At 40.8% G+C, this 18,522-nt stretch overlaps 1 protein-coding gene across 1 annotated transcript in view; it reads left to right on the top strand.

Annotated features, from left to right (window-relative positions):
* The first annotated feature begins 3,712 nt into the window (after positions 1-3,712).
* The window catches only part of OC90 (otoconin 90), a 21,111-nt gene continuing 6,301 nt past the window's right edge, over positions 3,713-18,522 (top strand). Inside the window, exons 1-7 of the mRNA XM_010084920.1 lie at positions 3,713-3,758; positions 7,597-7,662; positions 7,890-7,949; positions 8,222-8,396; positions 12,366-12,478; positions 13,860-13,988; positions 16,347-16,403. Coding sequence (XP_010083222.1) covers positions 3,713-3,758; positions 7,597-7,662; positions 7,890-7,949; positions 8,222-8,396; positions 12,366-12,478; positions 13,860-13,988; positions 16,347-16,403 — 646 coding nt within the window. The remainder of the gene's footprint in view (positions 3,759-7,596; positions 7,663-7,889; positions 7,950-8,221; positions 8,397-12,365; positions 12,479-13,859; positions 13,989-16,346; positions 16,404-18,522) is intronic.

The following is an 18,522-nucleotide window of genomic DNA, read 5'->3' as shown; positions in this document are numbered from 1 at the left end:
CTCTCAGCCTGTCCTCATATGGGAGGTGCTCCAGACCTCTGATCATCTTTGTGGCTCTCCTCTGGACTTGCTCTGACAGGTCCATGTCTTTCTTGTGCTGAGGACTTCAGAGTTGGATACAGTACTCCAGGTGGGGTGTCATGACACTGGAGCAGAGGTCTTGGACCTAAGGTCTTGGAAAGGGCTGAGACCTACTGCCCAAGCATGTTCATGGGGAGAGAATTAGAAGGTATCACATAGTTATGGGTGTCTTGTGAAAGAAGCTGAGAAAGGATTAGCGGTACCTGGCCTGAATTACAGCCTTCTTGTCACGGTTGTTTAAGACTTAACTGTTTGGCTTTCCCAGGAGAAAATGAAAATTTATGAGAAAAACTACAAAATAAGAGTAGGAATGAAAAAGCAAGGCTCCATCAAAAACCTGAACACATTGGTTACCCTCAAAAAAAAAAAAATTTTTTTCATGCTCTAGGGTTTTCAGTCCTGCAAAGACTCTGGGCATGTTTGGCAGAAGTACAGAAATGATAAGCCCACCCTGATTTGTCAGGCTGAAAATGTTCGTCAAGGCAGTAAAAATGCATTTTGGTCAGTCCCTGGAGACTCCAAAACTCACATGAAAATTAATTTTCATATTATTAAGGCATAATTTCCGCCATGTTTCACTCTTCTGAAACGTTTCTTGATAGGGCTGGTCACAGAAATTTTATGGCTGGACCCTGTCCTTTTCCTGGCGATGTCAGTACTGAAGTGATATAGAATCAGAATCACTGAATGGTTGAGGTGGGAAGGGACCTCAAGAGGTCATGTGGTCCAACCCCCCTGCCCAAGCAGGGCCTCCTAGAACCAGTTGCCCAGGATCACGTCCAGATGGCTTTGGAATATCTCCAAAGGAGGAGAGTGGGAGAGAGACTCCACAACTTCTCTTCTGTACATGTGTCAGTGCTCAGTCACCCTCACAGTAAAAAAAGTGTTTTCTGATGTTCAGAGGAAACCTGTGCTTCAGTTTGAGCCCATTGCCTCTTGTCATGTTACTGGGCACCACCAAAAAGAGCCTGGCTCTGTCCTCTTTGCACCCTCCCATGAGGTATTTATAGGCAATGATGAGATCCCTCTGAGCCTTCTCTAGGTTGAAGAGTCCCAGCTCTTCCAGCCTTTCCTCATATGCAAGATACTCTAGTCCCTTAAACATCTTTGTGGCCACTCTTTGGACCGTCTCCAGTTTTTCCATGTCTGTTCCATACTGAGGAGCCCAAAACTGGACATAGCACTCCAGGTGTGGCTTCACCAGTCCCAAGCAGAAGGGAAGGATCTGCTGGAAGTACTTCGCCTAATGCAGCAGAGGATACCCTTGGCCTTCTCTGCTGCAAGGACACACTGCTTCCTCAAGTTGAACTTGGTGTCCACCAGGACCCCAGGTCCCTTTCTGCCTAGCCACTTTCCAGCTGGGTGGCCCCCAGCGTATATTGGTGGATGAGGTTGTACCTCCACAGGTGCTGGACTTTGCACTTCTTGTTGAACTTAATGTTCCTGTTGGCCCGTTTCTCCAGCCTGTTGAGGTCCCCCTGGATGGCAGCATGACCTTCTGGCATATTGGCAACTCCTCCCACTTCGGTGTCATCTGCAAACTTGCCGAGGGTAAGCTCTGCCCCAGCATCCAGATCATTAATGAAGATGTTAAGTAAGACTGGACCCAGTACTGACCACTGGAGCACACTTTAGTCACTGGCCTCCAACTAGACTTTGTGCCCCTGATCACCACCTTCTGGGCCTGGCCACTCAGTCAGTTTTGAGCCCACCTCACTGGGCTCATCCAGCACATGTATCAACAGCTTCTCTATGAGGATCTTATGGGAGACAGTGTCAAAGGCCTTTCTGAAGATGACGAGTTCACAAAGCCTTGGAGGACCCAAGCCTTTTGTTCATGTAAGTGTTTTTGCAATTCCCAATTTGTCAGACTTCTCAGTTTTCCATGCTAAAATTCAGTGGAGAGTTTGCCTTTGTTGATGGCATCTTTGAAGGGTAGCTGAGTCTGACCCTGGCAGAAAGCAGACCTTCCCAATGAGGAGAAGCCTTCCCAAAGCTCATTGACCCAACCTTCCCCTGGATTTCACCCAGCTCTGGATCAGAGCCACCATGGACAGATGAGAGCAGACTTCTCAACCCTGAGGAATGCCAGTGTTTAAGGCTGTATAAATTTTCACTCATCTTTCATCACTGAACACTACCTTTTGCTAAGCCATTAAAGCCATATTCACATGCCCCAGAGATTTTGTGAGTGATTAAGAACAATGAGATGATTGTTATTTAATTACAGACAAGAGTATTAGGGAAAGTTACTATACGGTGAATGCACCTGCAGAACAGACTTCTCAGTATAGATCCTGTATGTGGCTGGAGCTATATTACTAAGATACACTGTGAGCATAATGACTCTAAGGAATCTCATGGAGGGATTAATTAATAAATGTTGAAGTGGGTTTGAAAAAGGAAGCGATCACATGGGTGAGGTATATATACAAGTGGGTATAAATAACTTAGTACTGACTTTGCTGAAATCCATTTGTCCTCCATCCAACTGCTTTCGAATAATATCCCTCAAGGTAAGCATTTCTAGATGTACTCTATGACACAGGAATCGGGAAGAAAACAATGTAGAATAAGCTATTTGGGACTGTGGAGCTGCAGAACAAAGTGTAAGTAAGAGATTTAGGATAGTGGACTACAGATATTTAGAGCTGTCACATTTATAACCTCACTTTCTGATGAAATATTACAAGATTTTTTAACAAAAATGAATGCAATATTTGACTTTATACCTAAGGAAGCAGATAATCATCAGTAGATACATATTTAAAAGCTGATAAATAAATGTTCATGTATTTGGCTGTAAAAAACTCTGTGCCTGACTGACTTAGAAAATAATTCTTAATTTAGGGTGAACTGTGACTGTAGTTCAAATCCAATCTATTATCTGTCATTTAATGAATACTAGTGCAAGGCTTTAGCTTCAGAAGAATCCTTTATATATACATTTCTGTAAGGACAAGAACACATACAACTTGAAGATGTCAAAAAAACATAGTGTTTATGGTTACAAAAATATATGATATATTAGATCAATCTCAACACAGATTAGACTAAATGTTTGACTACTAAAGTGGGAGAGATTTTTGTGATGGTGAAGGATACTATTTTAATGTATTGCAGATTAACTGGGTTCAATAGAAGGAATCCCAGAATGTCTCTTCATTTACACAGTGTTTCACAATATCTGCACTTAAACATAATGTGAAGAATTGTTTAAACATCCTGTTAGATCAAGTAAGCTGTGAAAACTGTTTGCAAAACAAGAGAAACTTCAAGTACACCATTTTTTTGCTAAATGGACTTTCTCTGTGTATGGCACTTTGGCAGGGCCTGTTGACTCACCTAAAGCAATACCAAAATATTGTTAGTCAGGTTTAAAGATGGCATTGATAAAATTCAGAGTATAAATAGGGTTTATATTTTCTGTAATACTCGTGCTTAATATGATAAGGGTAAAAACTGCATTGCTTCAAGCAGAAATATGGCCGGGCTACAAAAATTTATTTTCTAAGCTGATGACTTTCCACTCTCACATTCAAGAGATAACGTTCTGCCTAATATTTTACTTAACTCACCAGGCACACCAGTCTGCTCTGTGACTTTTTCTTGTCTTTGGATTAAACCAAAAATGATTGTAATTCTGCTGGTGTCCATGTCAATGGTCTTGTACAGTGGTAAGTGGCCACGCATATTTATTATCATTTGACATCTATTCTTAAATACAATTTTAGGTATGTGCATTTGGAAACAATCCTTTAGAAGCATGCCTTCTATCCCCTCTAACCTAGTTGATCAAAACCTAAACTATAGAGTAGTTATAAAAGACGTTTTGCTCAGGACTTGTAGTGAAGCAAGAAACTTTAGTGGGCTTAAAAATATAACCAAAGTTTGCAACTTCCCTTCTGCTAGCATTTGGTCATTATTTAAGTCCTTTAAATGCAAAAAAAAAAAAAAAAAAAAAAGTCACAAATTACATATAAAGAGATTTTACTCATTAATTACATGTGTATTGTCTATATTTTCCAAACCATTCAGTGCACCTCGAAACATAACTGAAGTTCAGCTAAAACTCCTCCTTCAAACTTTACTTTGAATAGGTTTTTTTCTTTAAATAACTCTTTAGATTTATTGTCGTGGGTGAATGAGCTTCCCAGTGACAAGGATACACAAACATTTCAAATTTCTGCAGTTCCTGCCCTGTGTAGGAGTGTCATTAAGAGCAGTGGTGTGCAGTAGAGGTGTTAGACTCTCAGGAGGTCTAACACCATTTCTGGTTGCTCCATGGGGTTATTTCTAAAGTGAAAAGAAAGCCCAGCACCTTGGCATAGACAAAATCTCCACTGACTTACTCTAACCTTACCGGTTGCCTCTCTTCTAAGGGGCTGCATGCATTAGAAGTCAGTAAAGAAACAAGTCTAGCACAAAATGCATGGGGAAAATACACTAATGAAGCTGAACTTTAAGACTCCTCTTATACGAACAGAAATCATTAAGAATATTGGCACTTCCCACTGTGGTGACAGAGAATGCCAAAATACCTACACCATTTATTCATAAAAAATAAAGGAGTATTTGGCCCCAGATGTAAAGGGGACTATATATACTGATAATATCGAATGCACTCTATAGAAATAGACATTCCAAAAATTTTCTGACACAACATTTGAGAGAGATTTCCCCTCAAACCTCAAAAGGCTGTGCCACAGTTTTTAGATTCTTTTCCCACAGCTAAGCACAATCTGAGTGCAAAGAGTTAAGATGTTACCATTTTTAGGCTTGGAGAGGATTAGTGATTTATATTTCTGTAGGATCTATTCTGCTGATCTCTGCTTTGAGACTGAAGCAAATGTCTGTGCATGAACTAACATCTTTAGGAGGAGCTAATGCAATTTACCTTCAATAAATCTAATAGGTTGGGTTTGCTGCACCCTGACTTTACCTGTCACAATCAAGGTTTCTGCTCCCTGAGGATTTTAATGACTTATGTCCATGTCCCATATTATGACATTTTAATTAGGTATTGCCAAAAATAACTGGAGGTGCACTGATGTTTTTTTGATGGTCTTTTTTCAGATAACACTTCAGAAAAGCATTGTCAGAGTAGCAACATCACAGACACAGTCCAGAAATATTTTCACACGTATCTGAATGTTAAAAGAAATTCTGTGGGTAAGGCACACAGCTGGAAAGCCCAGGAGCTGATGTATCATACAAGTCTCCTCACGACATGTACCAAGTCATTTAGCAGGCTTTAGAGCAAGAAAAGTTGACCTCCCCAGGGTCTTCTGAGGTTTAAAGGATTGATTTTTGCAGTGCAATATTTCACTGGCTATACAGGGATCAGCGTAGGAACATTAGCCCCAAAAGACACGACAGCAAAGAAAAGAGAATAATCCACCCAGAAAGTATTTTCTCTTTGTCCCTTCCCCCACGATTTGAACAAAATTAAGCAATCTTGTTAGCAAACATTGGTCCACTGATCTTGACTCAGTGACAATTAGAAATATTGTTCGTAGTAATGAAAGGAATGAAAGATCCAAAGGTTTACTGACCTGCTGACCCTGTGGTAGAGATTTTTCTCCAGGGAGCTTCAGACACTCATGGGTTCACTGAGTATATGCAAATTAAGTTTGCTGAGAAGAACTAAGTGCAAGTGAAGGATGCTGGAACAATCACAACTTCCAGCAGTTCTGCAACGTGGCTTCATCAATTCTCTATCTCATTTCAACTCAATGGGATTTTCATGTTTTCCAAATTTTTGCTGAAAGGACTAAACAACCAGTGGCTATTTGCCAACAGAAGCTTGAATTTGAGCCATGTTTCAAAACCTGACTCTAGATGCACTTGACAGAACACGGGTGGGGATGGGGTGTTTGTCATTGCAGAGGAAACACAGGCTCTAAGACAGAAAATAAAGGACAGGTTTTCTTTAGCAAGCGTGGACAAATGTGTGTACAAATATATAGCATTCAATGCTATTTATTTTACAAGGCACAGTATTATTTTGCTTGAATCTGAATTCCTCATGTCCATCAAGCTTTCAACTGAGTCGTTCCAGTCCTGTGAAAAGGCCAGCCTTTACTGGGAGACCTGTTCTGGTCTGTGGAAAGCAGTCTGTTCCCCTCAGACCTGCAGCATTGAAGGACACTTCTGACGGATTGCTGATCATCTAAAAGCTTTTCATTGTGACCAAGACTTTCAGGAAAGCAGTAACATAAGAGGAAGTACCTCTTCCTACCTCCCTCAATCCCATATCCATATTCTGTCACTAAATTTGAGAAATTAATTGCTGGAGGCATATTGACTGTTACCAGGAACCTCTTGTTCACACCACAAAAATTATAGACATCCTGAGATGGCCCTTATATACAATCTAAAACAAAGTCCTATTTTTTCCTAATCCTTTGCTAAACATAGAGTTGAGACTTATATCTAAAAAACCCAGTACTCCCCTTGGCTCTCTTACACCTATATTCATTGCAGATTAGCAAGATAACTTTCAGCTCTTTCCCAAAATGGGAATGGACATCTTTCCTAATGCTAGTTAGCCTGAGACATAAGCTCTAACATGAATTTAACATTACTTTTTTTTCTTCAGTTTTTAGATCCTTCAGCCAATAAATACCCTTGACTTATTATCTTTAAAAAAAGTCAAGTTTAAACAAATCCAATGTAACATATCCCCTCCTAAAATCATGCAGAAGATAAGAACAAGGAAAAACAAAATGAAGGGAGAGAACAAGTATTAGATTTCATCCTAATTCAGGACATGGCAAAAAGAAAAAAAAAAAAGTGTGAAAAATCTACCACAGTATTTTCAAAAGGACAAAAAGATAATTAACTTAGGAAAGATGTAGTGATAGGAACAGAGGCAATAAGGTAATAGGCAAAAAGGACTCAGAGAAACCAGCCTGAACTCTGTTCACCAAGCTTTGAGGGCTTCTCCTGAGCTTGAGTCCTGGAGCTGCAGCTCCCATCTCTGCTGGAAGGTTTTTAGATAACCACACAGCAAAAAGCTAAGGAACAGAAAAGGTTGGCACTATACTGGGACAGCAAGCAGTTGCAGAGATTTTTGTGCAAACTCCTTGACTTCAAATAAGCAAAGAGCACAGCACTGCAGAGTAGAAACATTTGGGACAATGCAAGCACTTGGGCAACTAAAGCGCTTTTACACAATCCTACTAATTTATCCCAGTAAGTGCTACTGTTCAGAAGAGCATAGGAACACAAGGGTTAGCACATTCTCACTAGGAATACCTCTGTTCAACAGAAGATTGATTTTTTTTTTTTTTTTTTTTTTTTTAGACCAATGTGTGTTACCAGCATGTTTCTGGGCTTTCCTGGGTGCTGTTGGACCCAAGCGAATGTTTCATGGCTTTGATAAATCAGCTTGCTAGTTGTAGGAAGGTATTCAGAACAGTTATACTGCATGTGTCATAATGAAGTATATGTTTTTGTGGTGGGTTTTTAATTTTAAAATCTTTTTCTTCTCCAATTTGTTTGCTGAGGTAGGTGGCCAGGAACTGAAGCCACCAGCATTTCTGCCAGAGCTTCTTGACACACCTGAAAGAATCTTGAGTAAGAATGGTTTAAACTTTGTTTTCTACACTATGGCGTGGCAGTGGGGAATCACTCATACTCCAGGAGCATTGCAGGGAAGCATGCAGCTAGCAAATACTTAGGAACTCTTATTTCAAAATGGATTAACAATCAAAGCAAGACCGCAGGCAGTCAGGGAACAGTTTTGTCACCTACATTTTTTAAAAGAAGGGTGTCTTCTTTTTTTTTTTTTTTTTTCCATTTAGACAATGCCACACTCTTCAATGGAGTATTTCAAAATGTGGAAAGTGTTGCATTATTTTTTGGTGAGTATGTCTTCCAGTTGTAATTGAACACTGAATAAAAATCCTGTAGAGATTGCTATTTTATATATGCTGAGAAGGAACAGGGATTTTTGAGGGTGTAGATTTCCCCTAAGACTATCCTAATACAAAATACTGCTGAGTGTGAAGCATTGCTCAATGCCCCTGTGTTACTTTCTTGTTTAGGCTCTGTGTTCACGTGAAGGTCACCCATGTGCGACCCATGCCTGGCTCACCTCTGCTTACCGTACATTTTATGGCTATTTTCTTTACAGACTGCCTGGGTTCTCACTTCACCTGGTTACAATCCATCTTCACTAACTTCCCTGCTCTGCTCAACTTTGTGAACAAAATGAAGTGTGTTACTGGGTTTTGCCCCAGGGATTTTGAAGACTACGGTTGCTCTTGCCGGTTTGAGATGGAAGGGCTCCCTGTGGATGAAGTTGATGAGTAAGTCTTATTCATGAGATGTCCTCTTCTGCCCTGCTTGTCAGTGCGCTCATGTTCTGATGACCTGAAGCATAACACTTGCCTAAACTGTTTAAGGACACGTGTAAAAACAGAGAAGACTTCAGATGGTAAGAAAGTCCCACACCACCCAGATCTCTTTAACCTAGTCATCACTCAGTTGGAACCTAAATATCTGATATGACTCACAAAAGACAACTTCAGCAGGTTTATCAGTCCTGACCTGTGTTATTCCCACCTGCTAGTGAGCACTGTCTTTTTGCTGGGCCAACATCCAGTGCCAGTTGCCTTACAGCATGGCTTGGAAACAGATGAAGTCGAGGTGGTCAGAGCCTACAGCAGGTGATGATCCACTTGCTGCTTTGTTCTCATAGCTCAGACTCTTTCTTCATTTCCCCACACTTCAATGTGGAGAAACACTCCCATCCTGCAGGTAAATAAAAGCAGAGTCCCCCACACCTGCATGTAATTCCACCAGTGCAACTCTGTGGCACAGCTGGTTTCAACGAGTTGCAGGGTGGCCACTAACGCAATAGAATAAGTAAGCACCACACCCATCTCTCTGACATCTTACCCGGAGGTCTCTCAATTCTGAACAGATCTGTGAACAAAACCTCATTTACATTTCTTTGTACTGAGGAATTCTGTCTCACCCTTAAACTGGTGCCAGAACCTGGAGGGCTGTTAATCAGGTGAGTGGGAGAACACTAATCAGAGCAGGTTGGTGGGTTCACAATCTTACCAAACTGTTGGTATTGGAACTGTGTAATACAACAGCAAGGTAAGCTCATAGTGAAGTATAATGAAAATGTTTGCAACTGAGGGGGGATTTAAGCATCAACAGAATCAGGTTACAGCTAAGTATGACTGCAAGGGGCAGCTAGGAGGTTAAGCAGATCTTCCCCTGAATACCTGTCTACGTGCTGAGGTCGTACGACACTGGAGCACAGAAAAGGACAATGTATCTCCATGGCTCTTCCTCATACCATGTACCACCAGGAACAAACCCATCCAAACTCCACTCTGTGCTTTGGAGAGATAATGCCCCAGGCCCTGGCTGGGCTAGTGAGAAAAAAATGTAGTCTCAGGCCAGGACAATCAAATGGATGTTCACTTCTGCCAGCAGGAGGTGGGAAAAGAAATTCAAAGATAATCAAGATTCATCCATGCCTAAATACAAAAAAGGTTTTTCTAGTAGCGTAATGTAGTAATTCCCTGAGTGAAGACAGTAATGGCTCAGAAAGGGCTAGTTCCTACAGCTAGATGGAAATAATTCCATCCAGTCTCTAGCATGGGATGGTTGGGAAAATGAAGGTCTAACTCTGCTACTGGAAAAAAGCCATGGGACTTTATGAAAGATTTTCTAAACAATCGTGATGACATGCTGAAATGAGAGCTCGGGTCTGTTCAATGGACTGATACCTGAAAAGCTGAGCACCTGGGCTTTCGCTTCACTCAGCTTCGTTTTCATGCAGAGCAGCATAAATACAGAAACAGCAGAATGATCTGTCAGCAGCTTGTCCTGAGAAAAGGCCACGGAATCACTTTGTATTTACAAATGGGTTAGCAGTCCTGCTGGGAAGCTTCCTGAGCAGCAGGGCAACTCCACTGCCCTTGTTTTACCACCGACACAGACATGCCCTTGGTTCCAGAGAGCCTCCAAACAGGTGGCTGCTACATGCTCACAGTTCCCACAGTGCTGCAATTTTGTCACTAACTTTATTTCTTAGAAACTAGTTTTGCAAACCTCATATTTTGTTGCTGCCCTTTCTGTTCCATAAAAAAGGGCTGAACTCACTGTGGGTTTTTAAGGTATTGGAGAATGTGCCCATAAGCCCAACCTTTTTCCATTTCCCAGAGCAGCTAATTGTTACATCTAAATTAAGAACCTAGTCGACCTCCATAATCTATGGGGCAAGACAGAAGCATGTCCAGAGGACAGTCCATGTCTTACAATACCCTGCTTGCAAAAGGAAGGCAAGTAAATTTTCTGATTAGGTGCTAATGTAACTGTGATACTCTAAACTAACAAGAAGTGAAGGATATTTCTATTAGACTAATTATGCAGGTAGAGAAGGTCTCAAGTGCTGATACCTCACTAGACCTCAGGCAGACAGGAATAGGTCCTGAGGCATTTCATGAGCTCTAGGTTTAAAACCCTGTTCTTGATGGAGCTTGCAAACTTCAGCCTCACCTCTGAAACATGGCACAGTGGTATGGAGGAACCACAGGGGTTCTCTGCTGAGTGCCATTCGCCCTCACCTTTGTTCAATACATTCCTGCAGTCTCCTAGACCAGGTTACAGCAGGGACACCAGAGTACAAGAAATTTGGCTTTGAAACTTCATCAGCTGAGATCACACTGTTCATGAGCTCTGATCTGCTGCTGGGAACCTGAGCAAAGCTCATCACTGATGTCTTTCACCAAGTTAGGACAGTTAGGACTTGGACTGCTTCCACGGTTGTCAGGACAAATTAAATATTGTAAAAATTATTTATTAATATAGTAAGCGATTAAATATTAAATGTTTCCTAAATATGGGAAGTGAGAAAGTGGCTGCGTAGCCTAGAAGGGAGCCTGTGGGGGCAGGCATTTGCTCCCTGCTCTGGTCAGTGCAGGAGTGCTTCTGTCCACCGGTGGGTTCAGTACATACGCAGGGCTGCAGGTAGCGTGTAGTGACACATTCACTCTGTCTTCAGCAAAAATCCCACATGAGCTTAACTAAAGTTAACTCCTTACATTGCGATCACAAGTTAACCCTTCCTGGCAGCAGATGCTGGTTTTTAGTGTTCATGTTAAAGTCTTTGCTTTCAGTGTAGTCAAAACCAAAGGCAACTCAATAACAGACCCATGTTCTGAGTCCCTTTCTCTGAAATGAGGATGTTTCAATCCAAATCTAACAACAAGTGCCTGCTTAATTTATGTAACAATTTTGTATGGAGTAAACGATGACCAAATGTTTTACTGGTGTTTCGTTTATAGCTGATGTCAGTGCACAGAAATGTTGCTGTAATATAAAGTAGAGGGCTTGCCTGTTCAAAAACAGATGAACAGAAGAGAGGGTTGATAAAGAGCTTGTTGTTTTTGACTTCCCATTGCTATTCACAGCTAACACAGTCATAAACTGTTTGGGGTTTGCATGACAGCAGGGGTGAAGGAAAATGCAAGGTTTCTAACTGACATTGTTGTTCGGTGGTAGGAGAAAGCTGTGTTACTCTGCTGTGAGAAGCATATTTCATGGCCTCTTCCCTTGGCTAAACGGTGCATTTTAATTCTGCTTGTTGCATAGAAGAGAAAGTACAAGAAACAGGGGATAATGCCAAACATATTCATACAGTTCCAATGAGACACAGGGATTCACAAGGTGTTGCAGAGACATCGACCCTCCATGAGTGCCAGGTCTTGTGTAGTTCTCCAAATCTGCAGTGAGAAAGGTTGTGGTAGGGCTGGAGCCAAGACCTTCAGACTTGAGTAGTGGAGCAATGAGATGACAGTGCAATGGGTGGATCCAAATCTGCAGTGAGAAAGGTTGTGGTAGGGCTGGAGCCAAGACCTTCAGACTTGAGTAGTGGAGCACTGTTTGGCAATGAGATGACAGTGCAGTGGGTGGATATTTGGGCACTGATAGTGGATTTCTTATTTGAACTGCCTGTACAGTCCTCGTAAGACCTCAGGTACCACAGGAGGAGAGAAATGTAAGAGTGGTCTCCCACAGCACGCAGACCTGTTAGCACTGCTGAGTTTTGCATCCAGCTGTACTTATCCCACGAGGCTGACTCGGGGAAAAGCAGTACTAAGCCTTTCTCATGTCTAGGGATAGTACTGAGGACCTTTTTTTTTCCCTTTTTTGACATCTTTTGCATTCTTGTGTAAGAGCGACACGAAAGCACTGCAGTCTGATCTTGAACTGAAACTAAATTGTGTGAACTTTGTGTTATTTCATTTTTTAAGCTGCTGTTTCCAGCATCGCAAATGCTACGAGGAAGCAACGGAGATGGAGTGCACATGGGACCCACCAAAGATTTCTACAGACATCAGCTGCTCTACAGAAAACCTAACGTGTGGTAAGAGCAATCACAAGAGCGTCATACTGGAGCCTCACCGTGACTGAGAAGTTCATTCTGGTCTATCTACCAAAAAGTCATATATAAATTAAGTAGAAACCACATCCACTTGTGGGTTTTTAAGGAATTAAGTGCTCTGCTCAGGGGTGAATGGAAATAGGAATACACAGAGGCATCGAAGCCCAACCAGGCAGGAAAACTCAAGCCCAGTAACTAGAAACTTGCCAGGGCGCCTCTAGCAGGCAGCCTCTTGCTGAGGTTTCCCTGACTTTGCAGGACCACTAAGCATGGCTTGAGACATCTCCACACATCAGAAATGCAGCAGATGCCAGGGAAAGACCTGAAAAACATTTCCCTTCTGAAGCTTCAAGGCCTGATTTTTATATACTTTGGGGATCCAATTCTCTGTTCACAGGGTTACATACACTCCTCAGCTACAACAATATCACCAAGGAGGGCAGAGACCATGCCGTTATAATGGGAGCTACTCCATGTAATAACAGTAAAGTGCAAAGTGGGGCTCTTCAATGCCTAATCATTTTTAATACATTTTTTTCAGATTATTGGCTATCAGAAAAGACTATATGCTAGAACATGATTTGAGGATACTAGCGAAGAGGAGCAGAATCCCCAAAACAATAATCTTACAGCTTGCTTAAGCAACAGCCTGATCTAATTTCCTTTTCTTGCTTCAAATTAAAGCCATTTTTGCTCTTTAGGCCAACCTATAAAGACTCAAGCACATTTAAACATGAATAATGATTTTCTAGCTCTTTCCATACTTAATAATCAAAGCATTTTGTTCAAACTAAAATAAAGGGGGAAAAAAAAGAACAGTCCCCATCAAAAATATGAAACGTAAGTGTGACAGCTATGAAAGGTCAATGGTTTTTTTTTTTGAAACCCTGAAAGGCAGAAGGTTTTGAAGTGGTAAAATAGTATTTCCTGGGAAACAGTTTCATATCATTTATAAGAAGCCAAACACATCTTACATGAAAGGTTTGTCTTGTGGACTATGACTTCTTGAGGTTAGGAGGAATATTTTAATGAATTCTGTGAAATGTCAAACCCAGTATCAGCCGGATTAAGTTTTCTGTGGAACAACTGGAGGCAGCAAAGCACTGCTCTGTAGTCCTCACTACTCTGCAGAATGAACTGGCACAGGCAAGAAGTCAATTGCCAGCTGTGTCAGAGTGCATTGGATGGCGTTTCAAAAACAAATGGTGTTGGACTAACAAATTATAAACTGTGTTTAACGTGAAGAAGCACAGTGTAAATAGGTTTGCACTGATGAATATAGATACAAACCTTTCAGGGAGGAAAAAGGAGGCAGAAAAGATATTTCAATAGTATTTTGTTTGTATTTTTGCTTTATTTCCAGAGTCTGGGGATCCCTGTGAACGGTTCCTCTGCAATTGCGACAAAGATGCCATTGAATGCTTTATGAACGCACATATTAACTCTTCCCTGAATGGGCTGGATGTCTCCTTCTGTCCATCTCCAGTTACAGGTAATAATCAGGATCTGACCTCCTCCTGCCCGTTTTTTTGACCCAGTGAGAATGAAGCAGTAGCTGGTGCTTTCCTGCATTAGATCTGTCAGTCTGTCCTATTCTCCGTTTCATGTGTCCTTTCCACTTACTGCTACTCAAGTGAATACCAGGAGAGAAGCTGTACTGGAGCAAGTCCAGGAGAGGTTACCAATCTCATGGGCTAGAGCACATGATGAAAGAGGAGGAGGCTCAGAGGAGATCTTTTTGCTGTCCTCAATACCTCGTGGGGCATGTAGAGAAGATGGAGACAGACTCTTCCTGGATGTGCACGGGGTCAGGACATGAGGCAAGAGACATAACTGCAACAGGGAAATTCCAGTTAGATATGAATAATTTTTTTTTTTTTTTTTTTTTTTTTTTTCAGGAGGCTTTAGTCAGCCTTGTGAGGCTTTTGTCAACCTGAATGATTGGGTGATATTTGGGATGAAGAGTTACCTATGGAGGTCATCATAATGCCAAACTGAAAATACTGCTAGCTCAAATCTCCCCTTATATCTTGCAAAAACTAACTGGAAAGGCAAATATAGACCTACTCTGCTTTGTAGCTTGGTTTCCATCTTGGAAGGAAAAATCCTCTCTAAAGATGAAGGGGATATTTATCTCCATTGTCATACACCGATCTGTGCTCTGTGGCTGAAATTACAACCTTGTAAGACTGAATACCTGTCCTGTGGGAACAGAGCTGGATTAAAAACTTAATTCATATGGATTGAAATTAGAGCATGGCAGGGGGAGGACCTTTGAACTCCCAGCTGAGACAGACATGAGAAATCAATGCTAGTTTTTCTAATCCCTTGACTCCTATTCACACATCCCAGTGCTAGGCACAGATATACACATCTATATCATGCTCTGGCTATGTGCATTCCTTCATGAATAGGCCAAGGAAGAAGAAAACACCACAGGAAAGTTAGCATCAAAGCCAGCGAATTGTGTACAACAGTAACCTTTCACTGGGATCAGATGTCTCTCATATAAAGTACATCAGTTCCAACGCATTACAAATAAAGGAGAAATTGTTAGGTGTTAACAGGAAAATCACACTGATTTTACCACTGCTGATAAAGATAGATTCAATACTAGCTCCCTAAATAGCTCTGCTAATTTTAGGCTCCTGATTATATTTCTTAATGGGAAAAAAAATTCCTTTGAATGAAGCATTTTTATTTAGTGTTCACTGATGTTATTATCTTTCTGTGTAGCTGTTCTGTCCAGTTCAGGCTTTGAAAAAAAAAATATTAATCCTATCTAACAAATTTCTAGGAAAAGGATTTTGGTAGATGCTTTATTACAGAGAAAAATATGAAGGAAATGAGGATATACTTGCCTAAAATTTTGCTTCAACAGGAATAAAATCAATGAACTCCTGATTTGTCGTACTATTCAGATTAAAATATGACAACCCCCCTCCTCACACTGCAGCCTATGACAGAGCTTTCTCCTTTTCAGAAACAACCAGCAAGAGGGAGAAGACAAGACTTCCAATGGAGGGTATGTCCTTATCTGTGTAATTCTTTGACTGGGGTATATTAAATCAAGATAAATTTATACACAGAAAAATAACATGAGTATTTTAGAAGGTATTAATTCCTTTCTGAGAAGCAAAGACAAGTTTTAGCAAGATGTCAAAAGGAAGAGAAAAAAGCCTAATAAACTAAAGCACCATTTTTAGGATGAGCTTTTACACGGGTGCACAGGAACATTTCAGACAAATGACTCCTTTTTCTGAGAAGGTATTCAGAAGAGAACCTTGCATCCCATTTATAAATAAGAAGAAAAACACTAAAAGCTTATTTAAAATATTTTCTGATGGATCCTTTTCTATTTTGCATGCGCATTTAAGGTCCTGCTTCAGCAAGATTCCTAGTGAAGTGCCCAGATTTAAACTTTTATGCTTTATGTTTAAATGTTTAATTGTTATCCTCATATCTTCACTACAGGCCATGCTTTATGTTTAAATGTTTAATTGTTATCTTCACTACAGGCCGCCTATTTAAGTATCTGCTGAAATGGGAATTTAAAGAATTGCTGATTGTTTAGGTTGAAACTCTCTGTGATAGAGACTGAGGGCTTTTTTTTTTAATACTGTACATTGCTGAGCAGAATTTAGTATCAGCAGTGAATAAGTAATAAGGCTGGATTTCAATACTGTTACTGTAACTATCAATAATTAGGTTTGTACTTTCTACAATTATATCATATAATAACCCTACAAAAAGCACAGTAGTAATAATATTTATAAATTAGTTCATGTTATGCCAAGATCCTGTCTAACAAGCATCCTAACTCTGGAGTAATAATGCTTTAATTTTGCAGAGTTCCTTCATCATGACACTGACAAAACACCGGCTGCAACTGCATCCATGGAAGAAGGTTTGCAACTTACTGTGCAAGCAGCACTGTTTTGAGTTCCCAAAAGCTTAAAGAATAAAATACAAGGATAAGCTTTGCTTTCTTTCAACCCTTCTAAAAAAACTTTTATAAAAGTAGATATAATGTTTTGGTGATCAAGTTCAGGACTGAATGAGAAGGTGTAACTTTTCAATTTGTGCATGCAACGTGCTTCACCAGTGCTTACAGTAAGTTTCCCAAGGGCTGAGAACGAGCACTCTATGACAAAACCTGTTCTCATCCAAACAGACTTTTTTTTTTTTTCCCTGGGAACACAGGTTGCAGCAGGTGAGCTGTTTGGCAGAGATGTGCTGTATGGGTTCCGACCACTGCACCCACAGCCAATGGCATATTTGTTTAATTATACAAGATCAAGCAATAGCACAAGGAAAGACTGAGCGTGGTTTGTTGCAAACGAGCCAGTAGTTTGGTGGTTTATTTCCTTGCAATGTAGAGATCCAGGTTGAAGTCCCTCACACTCTGGTGTCTCCTAGGTGAGTTCCTAAACCACAAGACCAAGTGGTTCTTCTGACAGTCTTATTTTTTTTCTGCTACAATCAATGGTTATCTTGTCCAGAAATGTGTGTTTGCAAAATCTCATTGCTGCCAGTACGAGAAAACTATTCTCTTCCTACCAGCATGGTGCGCACTACAACACAAGAGGCCATGGACAGAAGTCATCCAAAGCCCTGGGTGGCCCTGGGAGGGCACAACTAGTGTGTGAGGGCCAAGGCACACAGTAGTGAAATAGAAATGGAGACCAGTCTCGGACCATCCAGTGTCCAGTTTGGCTGATGCACTCTTGTCATGTGGCCCCATCACAAGCAAAGTCATACTGTCACGGACAGAGACCCTGGAGCTGCCACGCGCACAAGCAGCGCGCACCGGATGGGTGCGACCAAGCCACTGCTCAGCTCGGAGAAACTCTGGAGTTATTTGTGGGGGTAGGGAGAGGTGGAAAGTTGGACTTTTTGAGAACTTAAGAACCTGGTTTCAAGCTGTAGTGTGCTCCTCCATGTTGCTCCAAGTGAGCCATTGCCATAAGCATGAATCTGGAACAATGAAAAACCATATGGATTTTGGTTTTGTTTTTTTCTCTCTTTTTTGGTCTTTTTTAATTAAAGTGCCACATGCATGGGAGCCCCTATCTGAAAAGGCTTTATGCTGAGTGTAAGTGTTGGCTGTTCCTTCACACTGTAACATCAAGGTGTTGTTTTTCTTTGGTTTGTTTGGTTTTTTTTTTTCCAAATATTTATTTTTCTCACCTAACAACAGCTCCAGTCTTGGTTCATGTTTTTTTTCTAGCTGTTTCTGGGAGGCTTGGTGATAGAAAACTGAGAACTCCTGAAGGAGTGAGTGCACCCGTACTTGCACATTTTACTTCCTGAAAAAAATTATTGTTTGTGCTCCCTGAAGAGGCATAATCTCATCACAAGGCTGAAAATATTGCCAAGGGATAAAAACCTCTATTAGGAATTTTAGAAAGCTGAAAACATATCACAGATAACATATCCGGTCAGACCTTGAAGGAAACATTTGGAGATCCACTTAGCATTTAACTAGTTGTCTCCCCATTTAAGCCCAAGCTTCCCCATTGACAGCTGTGAGAATTGCATTAAATCAAATGCAGAAACTCCCTCAAAGGCAAAGCAATTCTTCTTCACATCACAACATCCTAACAACACACAGAAAGATGCAGAGATGATTTTTTGGCTCATTTGATAGCTATGCTTATAATTTATCAAAAGGTAGATAACAAATGAAAATCATTTTATCAGGTAAAGAAATAAATCAGAGGTTAGGGAAATATTTGGCCTTGTAGCTGCCCATGCCTGCTTGACTATCAGTACAGGCAAACACAAGGTGTTCACAGGAAATGTGGCGTCTTTCTGTGTGCAACAGTGAGATTTCAGATCCAATCCACTTAAGTGTACTTGTCTGTCAAATGAATTTAATACTGAATTTACCACATCAGTCAAATTTATGCTGCTTCTTTGACAGTGTAAGACACATAATTTGAAAGCAGCAATGAGATTATTTTACCAGTATCACTTTGTCTTCAACAATCAATGCACCACTGAGAAAAACAACTCTCCATACA

This window comes from Pterocles gutturalis, unplaced genomic scaffold (assembly GCF_000699245.1).
Source record: "Pterocles gutturalis isolate BGI_N339 unplaced genomic scaffold, ASM69924v1 scaffold12150, whole genome shotgun sequence".
In the NCBI taxonomy this organism is placed as follows: domain Eukaryota; kingdom Metazoa; phylum Chordata; class Aves; order Pterocliformes; family Pteroclidae; genus Pterocles; species Pterocles gutturalis.
The sequence above is the reverse complement of the archived record's forward strand: the minus strand, read 5'-3'. Positions and strand labels throughout refer to the sequence as shown.